General features: G+C 36.0%; 3 protein-coding genes across 3 annotated transcripts in view; 1 reads left to right on the top strand and 2 right to left on the bottom strand.

The window, feature by feature from the left end:
- Positions 1 to 1038, bottom strand: part of msra (methionine sulfoxide reductase A) — an 84483-nt gene extending 83445 nt beyond the window's left edge. Inside the window, exon 1 of the mRNA XM_038304151.1 lies at positions 814 to 1038. Within this exon, the coding sequence (XP_038160079.1) occupies positions 814 to 949 (136 nt within the window). The 5' untranslated portion in view covers positions 950 to 1038. The remainder of the gene's footprint in view (positions 1 to 813) is intronic.
- Positions 1039 to 18975: 17937 nt separating this feature from the next.
- Positions 18976 to 21481, top strand: LOC119795884 (tripartite motif-containing protein 35-like). The gene is made up of 6 exons (XM_038304122.1): positions 18976 to 19198; positions 19280 to 20104; positions 20519 to 20760; positions 20859 to 20912; positions 21003 to 21133; positions 21404 to 21481. The coding sequence occupies exons 2-6, from the start codon at positions 19287 to 19289 to the stop codon at positions 21479 to 21481; spliced, it is 1323 nt and encodes a 440-aa protein (XP_038160050.1). The 5' UTR covers positions 18976 to 19198; positions 19280 to 19286.
- A 1674-nt stretch (positions 21482 to 23155) lies between these two features.
- ift172 (intraflagellar transport 172) overlaps positions 23156 to 26906 on the bottom strand; it is a 108633-nt gene continuing 104882 nt past the window's right edge. The window contains exons 48-49 of the mRNA XM_038304141.1: positions 25521 to 25650; positions 23156 to 23385 (exon numbers count right to left, since the gene is read on the bottom strand). Of these exons, the coding sequence (XP_038160069.1) occupies positions 25561 to 25650 (90 nt within the window). The 3' untranslated portion in view covers positions 23156 to 23385; positions 25521 to 25560. The remainder of the gene's footprint in view (positions 23386 to 25520; positions 25651 to 26906) is intronic.

The following is a 26906-nucleotide window of genomic DNA, read 5'->3' as shown; positions in this document are numbered from 1 at the left end:
CTTCACACCTCTAGTTTCTTCACTGAACTAAGGATAAGGATTATAATCAAATATAAAATACAAATAAAAAAATTTAAATATGTATTAATATTTAAACAGTCTATTAAGTCTGATGTATTAAAAATGTGTGCATTAGAGTGTATTTTTTTAAAACATATTTTTATTTCTATTTAGCAAATAATAAACTAAATGGTTCTACTATTAGTTGAATACATCTTATACTATAAGAAAATATTCATCACCTTATTGGGTATAAACTGTTGGACTGTGTTAATTTCTAGTTTTATCAAGCTCTCTTGGATAAAAATAACTATATTTCATGGTAATATTGTTTAGGTCGAACTATCTATATACATGAAGAAAACACTTACCAAACATTACCTATCTTATTTTTACACAGCTAATGACGATCAAAATTATAGGCAACAGAAGTTTAAATGCATAAACCATCTCTTTAAGGGAAAAAAACAGCTCAAGATGTTGCTTAATCCACAATAACACGTAGTTCCCGCGTTAAGTTGAATGGTTTTCTTCTAGGAGTTTCCCTTCCTAATATGGCGGATCCAATGACACATTACGACAATAACCGGCGCTGCTGTGCCGAGGTACGCATGCGCACACTGTAGCAGGTGCTAACCGACAAAAAACATGTTTAAGTTCTTCAAACTGCGACTCTGGTGTTTGCTAAACTGCTCAGCTTATATTAGTTGCGCACAAAAATGCGGATTAAAATAGAAAATATTATTTATTCCTATTTGTTTTTAAAAGGACTTCCGGAGAAGTTGGACTAAAGCTAACTAGATGCAGTCTTACCGGAGACTTTGATGCTCTCTGTCCGGCCGGGTAGCGCAGTCTCTGGGGTTGGCATTTGTGTTTTGGAGGCCATGTCTCCCATTCTACTGCTGACAAAGTGACGCCAAACCAAACGAAGCCTGGAGGAGGAGACCATCGAAGCCGGAACAGTTCCCTGTTCACCCACTGGCTCAGCTACAGCCAGCTTACCCAACGTTACCGCGGCGCTGATGTAACAGGGATGCAGCGCTGTTACACAACAGACCATTACATGACCTTCCTCTGAAACAACCATGGAACTTAAAACAACCATGGAACTTAAAACAACTCACTCATTTTTTAATAAAAGTCAATACCTGACAGATAGGACCACAAAAACTATCGAAAACATTTATTTTAAATTAACTGTAGGTGTTATTTAGAATAGAATAGAATAGAATAGAAAATCTCTTTATTGTCCCACAATGTGGAAATTCTGGTGTTACAGCAGCAAAATATTATGGGGAAAAAAAGGTCACAGAAATGTGGGCCATAGGAAAATGTATAAGAATAACATAATGGTGATTAAATATTAATTTAATCAAAAAGACCAAAACAGAAATTTCCTTTAAGATTTAACTTTTTTGTTGAGAAGTATTACAGGAATTTTGCAGAGGCGTAGCCAGAATCTTTTTATAAGGGTCGTCAGGCAATAATCAATGGGGGGGCCGACAGTGGATCGGCACCAGAACCTCAGGGTCAATCTACTCTGTTCCAACAGGAAAATTAACGAGCACAACGTCCATATTTTCTGAATAAAGACAAACTATCCTTTCCAAACAAATAGATGCATATATTTATACACATATATTCTTTCTAGATAAAAGGTATATTGGATAAAATTGTGTAAGGTTTGAGTTCTGGGGCGAACATCTTTTCCATCGTCATTCCCTGCCTACTTTTATCAATAATCATTCTGCATAAAATTGATATTTACAAGCACTAATATCTACATAAATTGATTATTTATAAAGTTTTTACTAAATTAGTTATCAATGATTTCACTGAAGACTCCTAGATGACTTGCAGAAACACATATTTTTTTCTTTACCCCATAAGACAAAATCTAGTTCTGAAAAGAGGATGAATTCTGTATTTATCATCTTTAATGTTAGTTTATTGATGTCAGGGGTTGACCTTAAGGATTTTGACCACTTGCCCTTTGGGCAAGTGACTTTCACATTTAATTTGCCCAGAAACAATTTTTACTTGCCCAGTATAATGTTTGATAAATATAGTTCCTAATATTCATTTTTGTATACATATCAATGAAACATGTTTGTTTTTTAAATGTTTTTTTGTAGTTTAAAGGTTCCTGGTGTGTATATGCATGCGTCAGATAATGAACTCAAGCCTACTTTACCGTGTTAACATGCTTTTCAATCCTTCCTGCACATTCTTTTCAAACTAAACTTTGCTTTAAACTGTTGTGTGCTTGGAAAAATATAAATTGTAATGTTAAAAATCTAAAAAAAAGAAAAACTTGACAGGTTAAAAATCTCAGATTCAATTTGAGTTTCCAAGTTTGTGTGCACAAGAAAGGATTTTTTTTTTTTTTTAGAAACAGCCACAGTATACAAATAGCTGAAAGGTACAAAAGGAAAAAAAATAACTGTGTATAGCATTTGAAAATGACTAAACAGGGACTGTTTAGTCAAAGGCTTCTCCTGATTCTCTGAAAGACAAAAGATCCTTTCTATCAACAGCTGTTAAAATCTAAATCAATTAAAAAACATAAAAATCTATGAGGACTATATATTACTACAGCATTTATTTTTTTCAGTGGGATCAAAAAACACATTTGGGACTAAATTAAATTGCTATACATATTTCAAATAAATATTTTAAAATTGTGTTAGTCAGGTTTTTAATGCACATATGTGCTTCCATTTAAAACCAAAATATATGTTAAATCAGAAAAAATACATCTTATTGGGGTCATAATGATGTTCAAAGCTATTTCACGTTCAAAATGATAAAATGAAGGCTATTATAAATATATGAATGGCAAATTATTTAATTTCCATTCCAATAAATTCCTTAAAAAATGTATTTCATAAAGGTTTTAATATTAGCCTTATATAACAGGGCGCCATATAGTTATATACAATCATATCTAATATTATAATATTATAGAAAAGTTATTTTATTTCAGAGCCTTCATTAAAATTTATTCCAATTACAGGTAATCAAAATATGACAATTAGAATATTGAATCAAATTGATAAAAAAAAAGAGGAGGAATTTTTAATTTGATTTAAAGTTTGTTTATTTGAATTATCAAAGTTTACTTTTGTTTCTTATAAAAACTGCTCATCGGAAGTAGAATTTTAATTTATTGAATGAGTCTGACAGTTTCAGTTAGAAAGGAATCAAGGTTGCTTCAATCAAATGAGCACCAAGCTGATTTGTTTTGTTCTTTATGACCATTTTCTGGTTCGGCATTTATTTCTTTTTTCACACTGATCTTATTTTGCCGATACAGTGATGCTGTTTTTCCCACCGCGGGATTGATGAAGGTTTTCTGATTCTGATCCTGTCTTAATCAGTCAATTGGTTCCCTGTTCAGGAAGCGGAAGGAGAGATGGAGAGGGACAGATGATGTGCCATATGGAAGAAGCCAGGAGGAACACTGTTTGTGAGGAAAAAAAAAAGTTCCTTTTGGTGTCTAATGATGTCTGAATGAAGGTGAGAATCATCAATAATTCAGTTGGAGCGTGCAAAGCCTCCCATTCCACCACCTTCTAACTTCGAACAGAGTTGTTATCTCCTGTGACTCACAGCCAAAAGCTTTTAGAGGCCTACGCTATAATAAAAATAATAATAAAAACATTTTTAAAAAATCAGGTAAATCACATCAAGAAAAAAAAAACATTTGATCTGGTTTGTCAGCTTCATGATACATATATGTATGAATATAGATGTATATAAAATATATCATTAATTAAAATTAATGTTGAGTTTTTTTAGATTTAAATTGGATGATCTTATTCTGTAGTTTAAGACCTGATCTACTCAGATTTCAAACAAGTAATTGCTTCAGTTGGTTCTAATTTATTTCTTTTCTTGCTGCAGTATTATTCATGTAATTGACCCTTTGTGATGCCACCCCTATAGCTGGGGGTCCCACATGGTTTTATGTTGGCATCAAAGGAGAGAATGGATCCAAGATGGAAAAAAATATCAAAGCCATCTGAGCTTAACCCTATTTGGTATTAGATGAGAATCAATATATATATATTTTTATCTGGATTTGAGGTTTGAGGTTTTATTGTTTTCAGGTTTATTGGAAGATAATGTGGTTTCTTTAAAGGTGAGATTTGTGCACTATCTCTGGAAACCACCAGGGGGTGCACTAGAGCAGAAGACACTAGAACAACACAGTCTAGAAAAATATAATTTTATAAACCATTTTTGTAAAGTTTCTAAATATAATAATTGTTGTTGAATGATTTTTTTAAAAAAAGAATGGAACCGAATTCCTAAACAAGAACCTAATTTGAAGCCTTTGCTTAAAAAAGGTAAAATAAACACTAAAAAAAACAAGAAAACAAACCTGTAAGAAAGAACAGAGATATCGATTAAATATCCGAACTGTTTTGTTTTTAGTTGAAAATAAAAAATGATGCTTTTCTTTGCTCTCTTCTCTAAATCTCCTTCACATCAGACCAACACATTCTTACAGTCTCAGGGACCTCCATGGCTGCCGAACCACAGGAACGTGGTGCCACATTTCGAAAACTGTATTCCAGGGTCCCTTTGGGCCTCATAGAGGATATCCTCTTAACCACAGATATCTCAGTTTTAGTCTTACTGTGGAGTAGGAATCACCATCTCTGTTTGTATGAGCTTATCAGCTGCAGGGATGAGGAGAGAGGCTTCACTGTGCAGAGCACCACCCAGTCCATCCTTACACAATCATCCTAACACACTGCTGCACTTTCTGAGAATACCTTAGCGAGTGCAGGAGGAAAGAAACATGACATCTGTTCTTTTTTTGTTGTTCATAGTCTTATTGTTGTCCTGCATTTGTGGTAAAACGAGTGAGATTTTCCTAAACAATTTTCTTCCCATGCTTTACCTTTGAAAGCCTGGCATGTAATATTTAATTTGGAGATTTAAACTCCCTCTAGCATCGCAGCGACTGAGTTACTGCACAATATGGAGGTGTGGGCGTTTCTCCTCAGTTGTGAGCTCTAATCTACAGAACGTGGAGGAAACCTTACATATGCATGCAGGCTCAGACTGCTGAGGGCCAGCACTCGTTTAATCATACCGGCCCAAACACTTACTCCCCAGCCGAAACATCTACCTGTGACAGTAGATATCTTAAGGAGCTCAAGATGTAATACAATGTAATACCTAAATGATGCATGCAGGATAAATAGCCCTTCCTTGTCATGCACATCCTTGTGACGCTTTGCATATGGTGCAATTTTCTATTGCTTCAAACTGTAAAATCCTTGCAACAAACTAAATTATAATAAAACTAAAATGCTTTCTTTAAACCAAACTACGATGCTCCTCCTATACTTGGTGAATTTATGTTTGAATATTTTGCAAAAATATGTTGCGGTGCATGATGGGGTTTTACATCTAAAGGCTAACGTTTCTCATCTTACATGCATTGTTTCCAGGTGATCACTGTCGCGTCCCTGTTTATAACCAAAGCCAGTATAATCGCATTATAGAAGTCTTGGTGCTAGTTGTCGTGTGATGCTTGAAGATAGATCGGTTAAATTTGTGTTTCAAATTTGTGACGCACGCGTTTGGCTGTGCTTCTACGCCGGTGTAGATGGAAAAACGGCAGGGCTGAAAATCGTTCCCAGTCCGAGCCTAGCCTCGTGAGACCATCCTGATCTCGCGAGCTTTCAAGGTTTCACTCGCTAATCAGTCTGGAGACTCTCCGTTGAAGAAAATTTGGAGCCGTTCACCAAACGAACGTCCAATCAGCGTTGGCTTTGAGGCGGGTTGAGGTGTGACGCAACGAGAAGCGCGACAGTTCAGTCTAAAGAACATGGCGGCTTCAGCCGATGAAACTAGCGTTAGCGTCATGGGCGTAGGTTTGCATAGGGACCATAGGGACATGTCCCTACCAAAATTTTGAACCGACCTAATTGTCCCTACCAATAATTGGATTTGAGCAACATGTTTATCATTTACAGCAGTAGTTGTTGCAGCAGTGGCTTCTTTTCCTCTCGCAGCTCCTCTGCCTGCTCTCTCCTGTCCCTTTCATGTAGCAGCGCATGGAACTGCTGCGCTGTTTAACTCCACTCTCATTGGTTGTTCTGCCTTAGGTCCCGCCTTCTCTCTCCTTGATAGGCTGTTTTCTAGTCCGCCTGTGCTTGGAGCACAAAATTGAAAATTTATTCACACTAGAATGCCGCGGTTACTGCAATTAATATTAGGCTGCAAAACTAGTCCCAATAAAAAAAAGGAATATCATGTGCACTAAAAAACAAAAACCTTTTTTTTTTCTTTTTTAAAACGAAATATTCTGAGTCAGCCAGGAGTTCTGAAGACTGCTGGAAAAATGGGCAAATGAAGGCTGTAAACCATCAACATTTCTGATTCTTAGCCACAGGCAATTAAGAAAGAAAATGTGAGGGTTTCCTTTTTACCGATATTTAGTTGTTATTACTGTTTTCATTTTTTGATGACTCTTTCAGGTATAATTATTAGCAGGTGTTATTTCTTTTATAGAGTAGCCTATAACAACAAGAAATGTTGCCTAAACATCAGCTATTTTTTGTTTAAAAAGCATAATTAGGGTTCCACGTAATAATAATAATTTAATTGACTATTTATACTTCTAGAAATAGGATAAAGACAAGAACAAACAGAGGAAGAATATTAACATTGATTTGATCTTACATAGATTTCCACACAGTCTATAAGTAAATTAGTACAAACATTAATGTCTGGTAAAAAATGCTGGACTCTGACTGTTTATTTTGGATATTATTAAATTACAGATAAGATAGTGTTATATTGTCTTTTATAATTGTTAAAAGTGATTTTATATTTTAATACACTTAGGCTCATGCTCAGTGTTGTGTAAGCAATATAGGACAATGATAAAAGGTTGTGTTAATCCTTTACTATTAAAAATGCACTTATACATTATATGATTATAGGAAACACAGATATCCAGTAATAATGATGCAGGGCAGCTTGTAGGTGAAGCAGCTGGCCCTTCAGTGCTTCAGGTGATGTCTAAATAAACCAGGTGATACTAAAATATTTCCTCTTGATTCTGGATGAAGAATATTGACAGACAAAAAAATTTTTTTTATCTTATATATTATATATATATATGTTGTATTTTTAAAATTTTGGTATAATTACTGATCTAAGTGGGTTGCTCTGTCGGAGAAAGGCATATTTTACATTTGATTATGTTTTAGAGTCTCTATTCTCCAGTTAATGATGAATCACTCACTAAATTAGTTGACGATCATGAAATAATCAATTAATACGATTCATTTTTTCAGTTCCAGATAAAATACATGAAATGGGCTACACAGAGTAACTAGAGCCCAGATGTTCCACTTTTATAGTGAAGTTAATATTTTAATGAATGTATTATTTTGCTTGATACAGAGAGAGAATAGTAGGTACAAATATTAGAGTGGGGTTTAACTCTGCACAATTCTATATCTTCAGAAGAAAATACTGTATTTACCTTCTCTCTTAGTCGTTCAAATGAAACCATTTTCAAAGTGGAAAACAGTCCTAATTCCACATTGATCAGAGCCGGTGATACTTCAAACATTCATAAACACCATCTAATGAGTGTAGTGCTTATACAATTTTTATTAATGTAGCAAAATGATGCTTTTCTCTTTTAACAATGAATTCCTCTTATCAGTACGGATCCTCACACCATGCATAAAAAAGGACATGCATATTGCATAGCACCAATGACAACCAACTGATAGTGTCCCTACCAAAGTTCAAATCAAACCTACGCCCTTGGTTAGCGTGGCTATCGAGCAAGTTGTATCGGAATTACAGAGTATTTCTTCACTGAAAGAAGAGCAAAACACTGCTCTGGAGGCTTTTCTCAGAGGAAAAGATGTTTTTGCTCTTCTCCTGACTGGTTTCAGCAAGAGTTTGATCTATCAATTGGCTCCTCTTCGTCGTCGCTCTGTTAGTACGTCATATGCTTCGTTGATCCGATTGGTTTATTTGGCCCGTCTATCACCAACATAGGCCAATCAGCTAACCAGTATTTCCACCCCTTCCCAAAATTACTTCAACGGAAGGTTTCCAGATGGATATGCGGAGCAAATCCATCCGGCGGAGTCAGGTTAGTCCGAGCCTGCATGCATGATTCATTGAAATCATACCTGTGGGTTGATTTTAAAGCCCAAGAAGCAAATGGAATAAACTGCTAAACCAACGACACATTGCAAACAACTGTCCACTGTCTCTACATCCAGAAGCAGTTCTGCGTCGTCGTTGACCAGATGCAATCTGCTGCTTTTCCTGAGGTGAAAATTAAAAAATAGAAGTGACTCCATGAAATGCCTTGAGCTAATATGAGTAGCAGCTGCAGTATTATGATTTTTTTCCCAATAAGGTGTGATGAGGCTGTAGCCTTGTTATGAGACCAGCATGACTAATACAACTTCAAAGTGTTTGAATCCCAATCCTCACGCTGGTACAACTCCCTGTTTAACAACAAGCACCCAGGAACTGTGCCACTGAAATAAAAAGCAAAGCGGCCACATTTTGGAGGAGCCAATAATGCCTGATATGTCTGGAAAAGAAGCCCGTTTACCAAAGCCAACACCTTGAGTCTGAGCTGTTTAATCAAAAGCAATCCAAAGGAGAAAATTAATGATCAGATAAGACAAAAAAAGAAAAATTGTTTGGCCAGAGAGTTACCAAGAAATGATTTTACTTCATCTCAACTCAGCAGCGAATGGTTGGAATAAGAAAAAACACAAATTAAACTAACATTAAGCTCCCGAAAAGCTCAGAACCCTGTTACAAATTTATTCAGTAGGCTTTAAAGTCTGTTCAGTGACAGGAAACCATCTATTTAATGAGCACCGCCATCGGATTGGTCAAACATTGAGGCACAATCCTGCTTAAAAAGAACAGACATTAAATTCGGACCCTTAAAAACATTGAATTTAGGTCATATATGATAATTTCACCCTGAATGATTCAAATACTAGTATGACTATAGTGTGAGCTCTGATTCACAAGTCAGAGTCGCATCTACTTGGAGAGAAAAACAGGAAAATGGATTGAAAAGAAAGCCGGGGGCCATCAGAAAGGCCTGGTCAATTATTCCTTAATAGACAAGGCAGCAGTCTGTGAAAACAGAGCGACAGCTTTATGAGGAAGAGGACAGATCTTTAACATCCAGATCTCACAACTCATAAGGATGAGAAGGAGAAGAAACCAAACAGAAGATTTGAATCATGTGACGACATGCTCAGCAGGAAACATTTGTGTTTAATATAGCTAGAAAAATAAAAAACATTTGGGTGAAAGCAAATTAAAGGCAGTCAGGTGGGGTGATGTGCCCCTCTGTGAGCCAGATGCTTTCACTCGGCCTTTCCTCCCCCCTCCTGAAGAGGATGAGGCAGAGAGAGGAGGGGGTGGAAAGTGAAGCTGAGGATGTAAAAACCTGCCTTCATCTGACTCCCTCTCTCTCAGAGGACCACCCCCTCCCCTCTCCTCTTTCCTCTCCATCTGACTGCTTCTTTCCCTCCATCCTGCCACAGAGCTGCACGGACTGCACCCAGCGCACACCGCAAACAGCATCCAGCTGTAAGATCTCTGCTTCTTAACTGCTCTGGACTATGTCTGCTTAGCCATCTCCTCTGGAGGGTGAAACTCTTCATCCAGCTAATCTGCTGGAGGAGGACGCTGATCTTTGCATCCCCCCCCCTCTCCCCTCCCCGCATCCTCCTCATCCTCATCCCCCCCCCCCCCCCCCCCCCCCCCCCCCCCCCCCCTTATCTGCATCCTCAGCATCCCTCCATGGAGAGGACACCTTAAATCCTGCAGAGCCGCTCGCTTCGGTGCGTTTCCATCATCTTGATCATAAAAAAAAGCGCAGTTTTATCCCGCTCCTTTGCAGATGGAAGGTATTTGTTCGGTTTTTGCATTTGTTTCAGGCTGAAATCCGGCGTGTTTATTTACTTGCGCGCCGCAAAACGCCGCAGTGTTCTGCGCGTCCTGCGGCACTGCGCAGAAAAAAAAAAAAAAGAAAATTTATCCTGCAGGATTATAACTGATTTAATGAGGAAAAATGTGACATTTATGTGTTTAAGAGGTCGTTGTGTAATATGATGCGCTGATTAGGATAAATAGTCTTTATTATTTTTTTTTCTTTCTGTAATTTGGCTTATTGCGTTTCGGTTTAATTGCTGCATATTAAAAAAGATACTGGCTTCAAACCCTCCCAGGCGACCCCCACAAAGGAGCGCATCCTTCCCCCTCCCCCCTCTGCGTTTTTAGCCTACATGAGCTATCTGGGTCATTTGCATTTCTGCGTTTAATGAGGCTGCAGATGGCTCCATTTCTTTTCATTTCTACCTGAGAGCTGCACTGCTGCACCTTCTTTCATCAGACCTCTGCTCTCTCTTTTTATCCGCCTTCCCTTTCTTTCTTTTTTCTTTTTTTTTTTTTTTTGGAGCTGACATGATGCGTGAACTGAAGCGGGATGATGGGTAGAGCTGCAGCTTCCTCCCCTGCAGCAGTGCTGTATAAGAACGCACATTATGGCTGCTGGATAATGGAGGATAAAGGTCCGCAGTGCTGCTTAAAGGACTATTCCGACGTTTTTAACCTGGATTTGTCAACAACTAAATGCAGATATTGGGCATTCATCGCGTTAGAGAGAGAGAGAGAAAAAAAAGGTTATGCATTTTTTTCCCCCCGCTCTGCCAGTAAGCCATTATTAGTTTCCATTCCACTATGGGATAAAAATCAATTTGCAGAGATTTTACACCTGCAGCAGACAGACAATCAATTTCAGTGAGCATTAGGTGCAGATAGGCAATGATGGGGCTGCGTTTCTTTTTTCTATTGCATGCGAATGTCAATGCAAATTAACAAAAAAATATATATTACTGTCTGAAATTTTTTTGCATTAATATTGTTGCAAAAAAAAAAAGCTCAGTCTCTTCAGCTTAATAGACGATCTGTGCGGCTGTTTGGAGGTCAGAGGAACGTCAAAAGACATATTTAAGTATTTGTGTTAACGCTGCAGACAATCACAGATAGTTAAATATTTGCATCATAATAATAAAAAATGCATTTTGCAAAAAATAACTAAATGCATTTGGTTAATCTAGCCCTGTGTGACATGTAGAGGTCAAGTCACAGAGCTATATCATTACAGCCAGTCAGACCTGACCATTAAAGGCTGGGAATCAATAAGATTTGTATAATTAGATCATTTTGAGTCCATAGTTTTTACCTAAGCAGTGAGTGTGCAGTTCATTTGGAATCTAGACATATAATAAAAGATTAACTAAAAAAAAGGTCTGTCTAATAGGAATACTTTTAAGCTTCTCAAAAACAAAACAATTGAATTGTTGTCAATTAAAGGGAATTAGAAGATTATTTCAAAAATGGAAGAGGACTGATCTGGAGTGAAACTGGTGAAAAATGAACAAGTTCAATAAAAAAAAGGGTAAAGCTGCTCAAAATGCTAAAAGAAAATGGTAAGAAAAGGTTGAAGCGCAAAAGACTTTGGGTTTTCTCTCCTCGTGTTCACAGCGGACCTTGATTTAAATGTCCATACAATTAAGGCACGCGGTGAATGCCAAGAGAGTAACTAAATATCAACAGTTTACCTGCTTCTGAGGATTTAACGCGACTAGTTCCAGTAATGCATGCAGACACATGCAGTACCACCCCAAACCAGTAGTTGGCGTACATACCGTACAAGGATTTATTTAAACAGTAGAAACCTTTCACCGTTTTCCACCCATGTATTCAGGGGGAAAAGCAACAGTTTTAAGGCTAGTTTGAAGACTATTTAAAAAAAAATAAAATAAAAATTTAAGATAGAAGCAAGACAAATTTTAGATTTATGTAAAAACGTAAAAATTCAACTCTGAAGAGCAAGCATACAGCGATAACATGAAATGATTGAAATGGAGGAAATTTTGTATCTCAAGGAAATGTTCTTTTTGGGGTAAAAATGCGACTGACAAAAATTCTTAACCTTTAAGCTTTAAGATGGAGGTTTTTTCTTTTTTTTTGGCAATATCTTTACATAAAACGCTTTACAAAAAGCTCTTCCATAGATTAATAACATGAAGGCACTCTCAAGTAGCAGAACAAGCCTAGATAGGGGAAAATGATGTATAATTTAATTAAATTCAGTAATATTTCGATTCATCACCATGAAAAATGGGTTTTATTTCAAATAAAAGTTTAATGTTACACTACATTTTTTAAATTTTATATTTTATAATGACGAAAGAAATTGACTGTAAAGAGTAGGGTGAATATTGGCGTGGATATTGTAATACAATGTGTATCACTATACGATATTATCACAACATTGTAATATCACCTTAAATTGCGATATTTTCCCCGGCTATCAAAATTAAATGTATAGAAAAAAAGCAAGTTCTGAATATGCTCATCAGAATATAATAATCATTTAGTTATTTTGGAATCCGTGCTGTTTAGGGTTTGAGTCAGTCAGCGTCTTCCACTGATACTGCCACAAATGTAGGTATGGCGCCGCGCCGAGCAGTAAAAGGACTCCACAGCTCTATCTGCCAGAGTGGCGGTGCAGAGAAGCCCATTTTCTCTCGTTTTAGGTTAAAAAAAATCGATATTAGGAACTGAAAGACCAAAATTATATCAGGCAGCCAAAAATCACAAATCGATTTTTTCCTCACCCCTAATAAAGAGTAATCTCAATATAGAAATAGCTGTCGTCCAAGCAGCTTTGAAATATTGGCGGTGTGAACCAACATGTGTTCAGTACAAACGGCAGATGGCTCAATTTCATACCAAATTTTCTTCTGCTGGCTTTATTACGCTGAATAATACTACATACCCAAATAAATCTTTAAGTATTTGTTTAAGGACAGTTATCTGTATCATTTAAAGGGAGTAAATTGATCTAAAAGGCATGAAAACCAACATAAAAGTAGAAATATTACTTAAGCTAAATGAAAACACAAAATTGAATAATATTACTCTACTCCCAGACATTTACTTATCACCGACTAAAAATAATACGAAATACTGAGTTTACATGAATAAATGGAGGTAGGACAGAATGGAAAGGCAACACGTTGGTACAAAATGGAGGGAAAATATGGAGCAAATCCACCCACCAATATTCTTAGCGACGATCAAGAGCCACTTTAAAAATATCCAGTCTTTCAGATTCTAAGGATTAACCACGTTTAACACCATTTAACCAGCTGAACGGGGCTGACAGAGGATAAATGTTGGCAGTGGCTTCATTTCATGGAGCTTTAGAGTCTGCTGCTGTCGCCAAACCGGGAAATGTTTTGAATGCCTTGATTTGAACTCCTCTCAACTGAAAATGGCTGAATTAAATCCACTACTCTGTTGAACTGGAGACATTTACTGGTAAAACCATTTTGGGTACGTCAAGCTATATATCCACCATACATCCGAGTTTACATGGCAGGGGGTGCTGCAGAGGGAGATTTATCCAATTTATTTACAGAACGTGCATTTTCTTTTAACCTACGGCTTTCCATTTGGGATCCAGTCACAAAATAACGTCCAGTTAAGTCAATTATAGAGAAGGAGGTAGAAAAAGGACGGAATTAACAGTAAAAGCGGAGAATGTTGCCTCATCCACTGCGCTTTCACATCCGTTCTCCATCAGCAGCATCTCTGTTTGGGTTTCCGCTCTCTTGCATCCCTCTTACATCAGCTTCCTAAAATCTGAGAAATTCACTCTAATTTGTCATCTCCAAGAAGAATAAAGCGCAGCCATGGGAGAGCCTGCAGGTTAATCTGGGATTTGGTTAATCATGCATTTAGATAAGGTCTGTAAGTGAGACAAAAGGCTGTGACAAAACAACAACATAAACTAGCTTCAAGGTACAAAATACAGCAGCTAGTAGATTATGTAGAGAAAAAGAAAAACGAATAATACCTGCTCATGTTCCCCTGCTTTAAATTGGTAGATTTGGCTTTAGAGCAGTAAAATTACCAAAGAAATGTAGAGAATAAACTTTCCGGCTAAGATTGTAAATAAAGCTGCAGAGAAATTAACTATTTGACAAGATTTTTAAATGTGAAATGCAATAAAATAATCCAGATAAAACTCAACAAGTAGGAAACATTTTAGAAAAAATAAAAGGCTCTTATTCAGATCTTCATAATGCATGCCCAATATGAGTGTAAAACAACGACTGGATGCAGCAGAATAAATAAAAAGTGACATGTTTAGTAGGTGAGCAGGAAATCCAAGTTATTACTCTAATGCATTTTCCTCAAACATGTGCAGACTTTAATATTGATCGCAGATGTACAGAAGAACCTCTGCTGGGAAAGCAGGTAATGAGTCGTATTATAGGGGAAGAATTTATAACTCTTGCATTTTAATGTCGGTTCTTTCCGTTTATTTGACTGAATTTGGCGCTCAAACAATAAATGTATTCAGACTATCCAGATCCTGATTCTGTTGTAGATTTAATTTTGTATAAGCAGGCTTTTCATTTTGACCTTGACTGTTGTGAGCAACAAAGACCATATTGGCACAAAATGTTTTTACACATCGGATAAAAGCAAGTTTTATTTCCTAGCATTATGGCTGATAACATTATTTAAATGTTGTTTTTTTTCAAAATGTCCTTTTCAACATAACTTCTGCTTGATTTTTATGAAATTTTCATTTATTTTCTCCTGTTTCTTAATAATGTATCGCAGTGTTTTATATGATTTTTGACAAATAAACAAATCTGACGAATCATTTCCTGTCTTTTTTTCTTCTTTTAAAAAATTCATATGATAAAACCAAAAGAACGTGAGAATGCAATTTAGTTTTAGAAGATAAGGTTTAGTGTATTTCACTTTTTAAACTAAATATCTACAAAACAGGAACCCAGATTCTTAATGGAAAGCTAAAGATCAGAGGAAAACCGAAGCCTTAAGTGCAGAAGTTAAAGTTAAGTGTTGTCTTGCTCACCAATAGTGGTGGATTGAGACCCTACTGTACCTGTAGAATGAGGGCCCTGCTAAGGGCTAAAATCAAAGCCTTATTTTTAATCTCCTCACTATGACCTATGACCCTACAGATTACACATGGCCCATAGAGGAAAGAAAGAAATCCCAGGTAAAAACGTCTGAATCGGTCTCTAATCACAGCAGCTTTAGAGATAATGTGAGGAGCTAAACATGAAGTCAGCAGAAACAGAATAGTTTTCAATCTTTATTGTGTCTTTTGGTAGTTAAAATAATAATTTACCAGAATATGCAGGTTTATCCAGATGAATTTATACCTGCTGCTTCCAAATATTTCCTGTGCATGTGTATTTAAGGTGATGAGGAGCTGTATCAGCCATGAATGTGAGTTGCTCATCTGTATTTCTAGTTTCCCCTCCATCCATCCTACAGGACAACAGCTTGAAGAAGCTTTTTGGGGGAAAAAAATAAAAAAGAGGAGCATTGCTTGGGTTTATTTAACATTGCAGGTAAAATACATTTTAATGCCTGATAAAGCTTATGTAAACCTCCATTACTTCAATAGACGGTACTTCCATGCTGAAATTCTGTCTTTTACAGTCAGTGAAATAAACATTTAGCACTATTTGCCACAATCTTCAGCCGAGCTTTGCCAGGGAAAATATTAAAACGACAAGGAGCTCGGAGCAACTGCTTTTCCACATGGAAAGGAGTCAGTCCTACAGAAGGGACTGGAGGGTGATGCTGAGGGGATGGATGGATGGATGGATGGATGGATGGATGGATGGATGGATGGATGGATGGATGGATGGATGGATGGATGGATGGATGGATGGATGGATGGATGGATGGATGGATGGATGGATGGATGGATGGATGGATGGATGGATGCACCTCCTTTATCCTGTCATTGGCAAAGCAGAATAAAGGATGCACATTAACATAACTGATATTTAAATTTGTTTTATTTTGACTTGAGCTCAGTTGTTTCTGTTAAAGAAAAACATTTCCAACAAACAGATGAATAACTCAAGAATGCTGTACAAAACTTTAAAGGATCCTACATTACAAGTTTTTTTACATTAATGTTTTTTTCATCCATACAAGCTCTTGAGTCCAAACCTACATCAGAAAGCTTACAGAAATGAAATAGTCTCCATCATTCGACTACTTCAATCCTTTTTCAGTCAGAAACATAAGAGACCATGTTCAAACAGAGCAGAAAATGTCTAAGACATGAAGGAAATAAATATATTATTGTAAATTGCACAGAGATTTATCGTTGAAAAGTTAATATCAAGGTTGTTTTAACATGAATGGATCAAATAGGAATAAATAAATAAACCTGTGAACTATGCAAAGAGTGCAGGATTAGTGATTCGGGAGGACAACAACTTTAAAGTGTTTGTGGAATACTGTTAGAATCTCATAACTAACAAACCACTACAAAGTGTCTGTGTTTATCAGGATTGTGGTTTCAGGGGAAAACATGGTGTTTAAGTTTTAATACTTCAGTTTATATTGACGGTTGAGGATTTTTCAAAATAAGAGCTGGTAATTGATATTTGAAGCACAGTTATAAAGGGAAACTTATCTGAACAAATGCCTATTCAAAGTTCAAATATAATCCTATTTTGAGGTTCAAAAAAAAAAAAAAAAATAACATTAATGTGGATAATTTTTTTTATTTAACCTTTATTTATACAAGCAGTCCAAGATCCCGTTCCTGAACGAGACATGTTTGATTAAACCAATCAATAAATAAAAAAAGGTTTTACAAATACAGGTGCAAGTAATAAGAATTAAAAAATCCATCTTAATTAAATTAACTTCAGAGTATTCCATGTTAGTGGGGCAGAGTAGGAAAATGTTGTTGTTTTTTTGTTCCAAGTTTGGACCGTATAGATGGCACTCTGTAGGAAAGGAAGTACTCAGAGCAAAGGTTTAAAGTTTTATTATTTAGAAATTAAACAGAAAATAAAATAGTAAAAAACAAATGATAACTTAGAGTTAAAAAGAAGGTTTGGTTCTAAAAACCTTGTATAGATTCTTCAATGTTCTTACTTTGAAAATCTATTTTTTGTAACTTACAGTTACCAAATTCTATAAAGGTGGGAATGTGTTATTTATTTATTTATTTATTTTTTTTGCTCTTATTGTCTATTAGAAACATACGGAAGAGGATTAGGGCCACTGAAAAAAAAAAAAGTTAACTGATTTTTTTTTATTTATTTCAGTATAGTATGGGGAAAAAGTCAGAATTCTGACTTTAATCTCAGAATTCTTTTTTCTAAAATTTCTGAGATTAAAGTCAGAATTCTGACTTTTTTCTCAGAATTCTGACTTTTTTTATTGTCAGAATTCAGTCAGAATTCTGAGAAAAAAGTCAGAATGTTAAACTGAAATAAAATTTAAAAATCAGTTAACTTTGTTTTTTTTTTTCAGTGGCCCTAATCCTATTCCGTAGAAACAGAATGGGGTGAGTTGGTCTCCTAAATAAAATGTGCATAAACTGGACTATCAATATGACTGCAGGTGTTGTTTGTGAGCATATAGTGAGGGATTCTTGTTGCTTTTAAAAGTAAAAGAAAAGAAAAAAACAGCATCAACCGACACCATCAGATAAAGTCCATGCTGATTATCCTACAAAATGATTATGACCCAAAACAAACCGTTGTTTTGTTGCTCAGCAAACGACTGGCTGGGTACCAAAGAAGTGTAAAATCCTTGGCCTAGTCAAATCCCAGATCTTGCTGTGATTAAAGATGCAGATGGGGGATTTAAAACAGGATGAGGAAGAAGTATCTGGAATATCTCATTGCTGGAGGAGATGAGTGAGGGAAAACCTTTCCTGGGATCACGGTCAGAGGCTGGTGGACGGCTACAAGAAGCCTCCCGCTAAGATTATTTCAACCAAAGTCAGAAACAGGAGTTCACAGTAGAAAGGTTGTCCCAACACGACTGCTTTAGAGCCTAAATTTAATTTAATCAGAATTCAGCATGTGAGCATTTCTTAAGAGAACAAAGATCATTTAACCCTTTAAAATAGAGTCCCCCTGTCTTTCAGTGCGGTCTAGAAGCTCAAGATCTATATCCAGTCATTCAGCAAAGATTCTTCTACATGGCTGTCTTACTTTGGCATTTGACCAATTAGATAAGCCCTTGAATGATATATTACCTACTGTAAATTAAGTGAAAAGAAAAAAGGGAAAAATTCAAGAAAAAAGGTTAAAAAAAAAAACCTAAGAGTAAAGTTAAAAAGTAAAGCTAAAAAAATATTATTTTAAGGTTTATAATAAAAAAATGTAAGTGCAAGTATCAGCATTAAAGTCTCTAAGCTTATGTTGTACCAAGAAATTTTTTTCTTTTAGTCTCAGTGTTTTTCATGAATTTTTATTAGAAGCACTTTTGTTATTTTTCTTAATATATTCGGGCAAGTTAGTGTTTCTTGTTATTACATTGACTTTCATTTTTCACATCAAAATATTGTTAAAATGAGGAAGTTGTCCCTTTAAAAAGCCGTTGCGCCTCGGGGGCTTCCTCACGGTTCTTTTCTTGGGAGCAAGTTATTTACTACTCTTAACTCAAACTGGGTAAAACCATATAAAAACTATAAAACAGGAGTAAAAAAGTAACAAAGTTTATTCCAGATCAGGTCGTTACAGGACAGAGAAAATGCTTGGAGCTGCACAGCTGTGGGCCCAAAAATCGCGTCCGCGAGCGTGCGGCAAAGATTGAGCCCCGAACAAGGTCATCTCCTGCTTCTTATAGCTCATGAGTCTATGTGTTGCATCATGTTGATGTTAAGCTGACCGTATCAGAAATATTTTTTTAATGTTCCAAAGGTAACAAGGTTAAATTATTGGCTTGAATTTTTTTAAATTTTCGAAGTATTTCACCTAGTGCCCTATAAAGAGTTAAAGTGATTCCCTCCTTCTTTTCAACATGATTTGTAGTTTAAAACTTTACTTTTCTTTACTTTTCAGCCTTTATGCATCTGTTTTGTATTCCCCACATAGCGGATGTGGCCCTGCTCCTGCCTTCTTGTTTTTCCGCATTCTTTCAGCTCCACTGTAGGCAAAGGGAGGATCCACACCGACAGTACTCAGCTCTGGCATCGCCCATTCTATGACTCACTCTGCCTTTTGAGCTTCTGGTTAAAAAACAAAACCTGCAAAAACTGGACCTCTTTGAGTTATTAAACGTGAGTTTTCATTTCGATACAGCTGCTACTACTAACAAACTTGGTTTTGCTATTTTTACTGCTGTTTTCTGCTTCCCTCAGACAGGATATGGCCTTTAGAGCCGACAGCAACCTCAGCTGTCCTGTCTGCCACGATGTCTACAAAGACCCGGTCCTGCTGTCATGTAGCCACAGCTTCTGTGAGGCCTGCCTTCAGAGTTGGTGGAGGAGGAGAGAGGAGCTTGAATGCCCTGTGTGTAAACGCATCTCTGGAAGAAAGAAGCCTCCACGTAACTTGGCGTTAAAGAACCTCTGTGAGGCCTTCTTGTTGGAGCAGGAAAGGAGCCTGGAGGAGCTCTGCTCGCTGCACTCCGAGAAACTGAAGCTCCTCTGTCTGGAGCACCAGGAGCCTATTTGTCTCATCTGCAGAGACTCAGAAAGACATGCCAATCACAGGTTCAGACCCATCGAAGAAGTTGCTCGAGATCAGAGAGAAGAGCTCGAGGCGTCGCTGAAGCCATTGGAGGACAAACTTAAGCTCTTTAAAGAGGTCAGAGAAAAACATGAACAAACAGGAAACCACATTGAAGTCCAGGCTCAATGTGTGAAGAAGCGGATTAGGAAGGAGGTGAAGCTGCTTCATGAGCTGCTGGAGGTAGAGGCAGAGGTCAGGATTGCCGCTGTGAGGGAGGAGCAGAAGGAAAAGTGTGAAGTGGTAAAGAAGAGAGTGAAGGATCTGAGGAAAAAGATGGCGACTCTTTCAGAAGCAATCACAAAGATGAGGGAGGAGCTGAGAGCTGATGATCTTCTGTTCCTGCGCCGCCGTGGGGCGGCAGCAGAGCGAGTCCGGCAGCAAACCCAAATGGATCATCCACCGCTGCTCTCTGGACTTCTTCTGGATGAAGCCAAACACAAGGGCAATCTGACCTTTAAAGCTGCAGTCTGTAACATTGAGAAGAGAGCAGACTTCGACTGAAAATTTGAAGAAAAACAGGTTTCACGCCACTCCCCCACCCTCTCTGCTTCACTCATGCCCCACCTCCAAGCTCCACCCCTCTCACAGCATCTGCGCGGCTACCGCATGCGACCAGAAGGGGGGGGGGGGCGGAATTCAGTGTGTGTGAGCTGTGATTGACACTCCATCAGACGCTCCTCTGGCTGTGATTGGTTGTTTTGACTCGTCCCGAATTATTCTTTCCAGATTGTAATACAGGCAGTAGGCGGTACCAATTGAAGCAGTTTTTTTCACAGGTTACATATCACATGTACTGCTGTCTGGGCATAGGGACAGTTTTAGCCAATATGACAAAAAAGTGATTTTTAAAAACTTACAGACTTCAGCTTTAACATCTGGAGCAAAATGAACGACCTGTACTTCCCTGTGATTCTGGATCCAAACACGGCTCACCCAGGACTCAGACTGACTAAACATCTGACCGGCGTCAAATGGGGGGAGAGCCAAGAGCTTCCAGACAATCCAGAAAGGTTCAACAGCTCCTCCATCGTCCTCGGCTCTGAAGGTTTCACATCTGGGATTCACAGCTGGGGGAGAACCAGCACTGGATGCTGGGCGTGGCACCAGAGTCTGTGAAAAGAAAGGGACCTTTGGGACAACGGTCCGGATTATGGACCTTAGCTTATTATAAAGGCACCTACAAGGCATTTTCCCCTTCTCGTTCAGTCTTCGATCCTCCAGTTAAGAAAAAGCTTCAGAAGATCCGGGTTCATCTGAACTGTGACGCAGGAGTTCTAAGATTCTTTGACCCGGAGACGCTCATACAATAGTTCCGATGCAGCTCCACAGAGCCGCTGTTCCCCTTTCTAGGCACAACAGACGGACACTTTCTGAAGATTCAACCGGACACAGTCTGTGTGCTGAACAATGCAGACACCATTTGCGACGATGGAGACAGCGTTGACATCGAGGAACAGCTCAGCCACGATGGGGATGATCAGGTCACCAGTATTTTCAATGATGGTTAAATATTAAAGTTGAATGAAATTAGATTAAAAACACCCAAAAACACTGTGATTATATTTTCAGTGAGAAAACACAATAAAATTGAGAAACATTATAGAATTTTAGGTTCACCTGTGATTAAATCCACAGCAGCTTTGGGTTAAACGACAAATATTTTCAAAAAGTTCATATATTTGGTCTTTTACCCATTTCACAGAAATCCAAAATACTTACAGTAGCAGCCATTCGAATTTGGCCCTTCCCAGTCAAACGCCAGCCGAATGGCTGCCCACTACCCTCCAACTCCCAGCGAAATCCCCTCCACCTTCCAGCCTCTGGAGTGACCCCTTCTTGCATATTATTTTTCTCTGACTCGACCCTTTCAATGAATTACAGGGTCTGATGCTTCTCTTTAGATCTTAATGTCCACAAATAACAACAGAAAGAATATTTTAGTACAAAGATAGATCTTTAAGAAGGAATCGTAGGGGACCAGCCAAGGGTCCATCAAGGAAAGTGGGGACATTTGGAATGGCTACTACTGTAATAGTAGTTTTCTTTTTTTTTTTTTTTACCTTCAGCTAATTAATTTGCACAAATATCACTTTGAAAAATTAGCCCTAGTGTTTGCTTTTATTAATTTCATCATTAACTAAACGGAGGACAGGTGGAACTCCCCCAGGTCAGGATTCATACCTGGGTTAGCTGTTCGAGGATTAGGCCCCAGAATATGGGGCATCCGTTCTGCCACTCCAATAAAAACTAAATAAAAATAAATAAATATATATATATATATATATATATATATATATATATATATATATATATATATATATATATATATATATATATATATACACATGTATATACATAAATATACATACATACATATATATACATACATATAAATACGCATACATACATATACATATAAATATATACTTATACATATATACACATATACATATATACACATATACATACATACAATATATATACATATATATACATATATACATACATATATACACATACATACAATATATATACATATATATACATATATACATACATATATACATACATATATACACATACATACAATATATATACATACACATACATATATATATTTATATATATATACATACATATATATATTTATATATATATACATACATATATATATTTATATATATATACATACATATATATATTTATATATATATACATACATATATATATTTATATATATACATACATATATATATTTATATATATACATACATATATATATTTATATATATATATATATATACATATACACAAAACAAGGAGAGAGCATTTGAATAAAACAAAGAAAAAAAATTTCAATTCTTAAGAGATCTCCATAAAAATCAAAATAATACAGAAAGGCCAATGAGAAATCTAAAAAAACAACTAAAACAAATAGATAAAAAAAGGAAATGCATAGTTAAATAATCCTGAAAAAAAAAAGAATTAAAGCTATACAGTTGCTGAATGCACATAAGTTGTATAAATAAGGAAATCTGAATAATCTTAGGATCCAAAATGCATCTCAGAGACCCGTCAAAAAAAAATTCCTCTAACTAGACTCGTCATGGCAGCCATACTGAGAAGGTAACACAGATGCAGCAGCAATGGATGTACTCTATTAAGATGAAAGTCTGCTTTTGAACAAATCCGCCCAACAACGCACACAAACAGAAGCTGAATCATAATGTAGTCCAGATTTAATGAAAAGAGACCCACAGCCATGGAAATGCACACATCAAATGACAATAGTTGCTCCTCTTTTACATATAAACTGGTGCAGTTATTAGAAATTATGTGTATGCATTTGAAAAATGGATGCATTTCTAATGCATTGTGTTAAAAAAAAGGTTACAATTTTGAGGTCTCTACAGCTAGATATAATTGATGACTTTTCTTCCCCTGGAATTGGTTAATAACCTCAGAAAAAAATAGTTTTAGATTACACAACATAAAAAAAAGGCTTTTAGTGTTTGAAAACTTTATTTAGACATTCCTAAAGACAATACATTCCTTTGGAAACACACCGTAAAGGCATTACTGGCTTTAAAAACACAGAAGGAAACTTTTCAGTCCGCATACATTAAATATATTTATAACTGATGGGAAATAAAGTCATGCAGAAGATTTATAACATTGAGAAAACATATTTAAGCTTAAGACGTCAACCTTTGGCTTTATCTTCTATGCCATCCTGAGAAAAAGAAATTAGAGAAAAGAAATACAAATATAAATGTTTACTTATGTGACTCTTTACATGAAACAAAATACATATCAAAATTCAACATATGGTAAACTGTAAATTTACCAGCTCAATATATACTTTTATATAAGCTGTTCAATGAATGAAATTGTATTAAATATTTCACTTGAATTAAAAACTGATACAAAAAAAAGACTGGGATTTTACTAGTATTTATTACGAGGTATGCTATTTAATTCTTATCTTATCTGGACTAAGATCATTAATTTTGTAAATGAATGAAGATTTGAAACAAAGTACTTAAGTAAATATGAATAAACTATACAGCAGCTGGCTTAAATAATCAATGAGGAGTATAGGATCAGATCAAATGGTTTGTTTTCTCTACATCTAGAGCTGTTTTTTTCGTCAAGCTTTAATCCGTGTTTCCTCTAATTTAGCCTCCTGATTTAGTCCCAGTTTTAGTCCATGTTTTGCTCACAAGTAAAATAATTATTGCTCAGTCTAGTTGAATAATCTCCCTTTGGATTTTAGGACTAATTAAACCAACACAAATCTCTAAAGGTTTCAGATATGCCTCACAAGTCTATGGGAGGTCCACAAAAGAAAAGAACCAATGCATTTAATTTTTAAAAGATCAGCCACCCAAGAAAACACCAACCACATACATAGAGGATGTGCAGAACAACTCAGTTATCCAGGAGTGATAGAGGAGGAAACAGAGGGATGTATTTTGGTCCATTAAATATGTTTAAAAACTTTATTTCCATCACATCTACCAAAATGAAACATCCATAGAAATACTTTGAGTTTTTATAGAATCTACAGCCTCTTAGAAGGTCTGAATTGTAAACCGTAAAAATTTAGTAAGATAATGAATTAAGATTTTTAATCCTTAGCCTATTTCCAAATATTCATACACAGTGTAGTTTCCATGGGATTTGATTGCACTGGTTCCTGTATTAATGCTAGTAATCCAGTAATAATGCATTTTTTTCGCATTGCTTATTTTACTTGAACTGAATAGAATTACTAATAAACACAGTTGACAAATTCTCAGTTTACAGTAGATGCAAGCATTTTAGTAGGACCCATACTTTTAGTTAAATTCTCTGAAAATCACCAGAATATAGAAAATATTATATATTGTGTGAAAATGTTCCATATAACTACAGATCACTTATTTTTATTCAGTAACCTTTACTGCGCTTTAAAAAAATTCCACATTTTCCATCATCCTCAGAGCTTTTCAATCTAACATATATCTATATGTTATATATATATATATATATATATATATATATATATATATATGATATGCTGTGTCAACATTTATACATATGATATGCTGTGAACTGTTGATTGACATCCAAAGAGGAGGATATAAATCTAAGTTAGAGATATAACAAACCTTTTTGCTTTAATGTTTTGTTAATAAAATCACCAATTTGAAAGTGCTGCCTTGTTTTTTTTCTTTCTTTATAGCAGTAACTGATTTATAGTCATTTTAATAAAGACTCTGAATTTGTATATTTTTATTATTTTTTACTGTGTAACTATCAGAAAAGTTGTAAAAATAGTGCTTATTTGGACATACAGCTAAAGCTAGCACTCTTTTATTAATTTCATGTTAAACTACAACTCTGCAAATATGGAAAAAGTGTAGTTTGTAGAAATAATTGTGTTGGGGACAAACATCTTTTGAACATTTGTTCAAATTAAAGCCACTACTTGGGTCTAAAATCAGCCTAATTCAGAATTGTGGCTAAATTAGCCTAGCCTAGCTAAATGCTAAGGCTAAGCTGGTAGTTTAGCTTTACCAAAATTTAACTCAAAAAAGCGTATTCATTCAAATATGAACTATTATTTTCCAATCATTTATGTTAATATTTATTAGTATAAATATGAATAAAATTTATATCACAATTCTTTAGATAAGATCCAGTATTAAATTTTTTTTTTGTCTATTTCTTTAATTCAATTGAAAACCTTTATGGAAGGAACCTAAGCTATGTTCAGATATTGAACATTGCTTAACAAAAAAAAAAAAAAAAGAGAGAGAGAGCAGAGAAAATCTGGCAGTGAAATAAACATGTATTAGAAATTAAAAAGAGAAGAAGTTGCACCTAGGGAATATGGAAGTGTGTACGACGGAGAGGATTCCCATCAGTGGAAGGAGAATCCTGACGCTGGTAGACCACCACACCATTCACTTATGAATTTAAGGACATCCTGACACTCTGGACTGTGAGTGGTCTGTGGGGTTAGATAAACACAAATAAACATCAACTGATTCGTTTTCCTGTTTGATCAAATACAAACAACATTAAGAGAATAGATTAAAGATTAGATCTTAGGGTCATTACGCTATAATGTTGAACTCAAATTAGAACGTGAATCAATTAAAATATGAACTGAACCTAGATCCAATACAAAACTACATATTCAATCTGAAAGCATTCTGCTTTTATGGAAATGTAGTTTAGTTATTTATCTTTTCATCATTAGGTATTAGAAAATGGAAAACAATCAACAAACACAATGGATTTATTTCTACCTACACTGGAAAAATGATCTAGACAAAAGAAAGAATGTCTTAAATTAAGTGTATGTATCCTTAATTTGGGTAGGTAAATGAGATAGTATAAGTATTCTTACTCTTAAAATATGCTAATTAGATACTTTTAAAATAAGATAATTTGATAATATGCACTTGAAGTAAGACAATGTAATTGTTTTTTTTATTTGAAATGTAAATTGTCTTGTTCCATTGGCAAAATGTGTCTTTTACCTCCTCAATCCAAGAACAAATGCACTTATTTTAAGAAAAAAATGACTTTTTCCCCACTGTATATTATACACATTTGTACGGTGGCCCTGAAGTGCAAACTGCAACTACAAATCTAAAAGCGCAACTACATTAAGGAAATCGCAACTACATAAAGCAAAGCAACTACATTAAGAGAAACAAAACTACATAAAGCAAAGCGCAACTACATTAAGGAAAACACAATTACATTAACCTACCGGAAAAGGTAGGTACCAGTGGGAAACATGAGACATCGCTGATTGGACGACGGCGCCGTTTGACCCTTGAACCAGAAGTTGCGTTGTCTGGCTACTTTACACTCACCGGCCACTTTATTAGGTACCCCATGCTAGTAACGGGTTGGACCTCCTTTTGCCTTCAGAACTGCCTCAATTCTTCGTGGCATAGATTCAACAAGGTGCTGGAAGCATTCCTCAGGGAGTTTGGTCCATATTGACATGATGGCATCACACAGTTGCCGAAGATTTGTCGGCTGCACATCCATGATGCAAATCTCCCGTTCCACCACATCCCAAAGATGCTCTATTGGATTGAGATCTGGTGACTGTGGAGGCCATTTGAGTACAGTGAACTCATTGTCATGTTCCAGAAACCAGTCTGAGATGATTCCAGCTTTATGACATGGCACATTATCCTGCTGAAAGTAGCCATCAGAAGTTGGGTACATTGTGGTCATAAAGGG

This window comes from Cyprinodon tularosa, unplaced genomic scaffold, assembly GCF_016077235.1.
Source record: "Cyprinodon tularosa strain WSP-4 unplaced genomic scaffold, ASM1607723v1 ctg526, whole genome shotgun sequence".
Classification (NCBI taxonomy): domain Eukaryota; kingdom Metazoa; phylum Chordata; class Actinopteri; order Cyprinodontiformes; family Cyprinodontidae; genus Cyprinodon; species Cyprinodon tularosa.
Note: the sequence above shows the minus strand (reverse complement) of the source record. Positions and strands in the feature narration are given on the sequence as shown.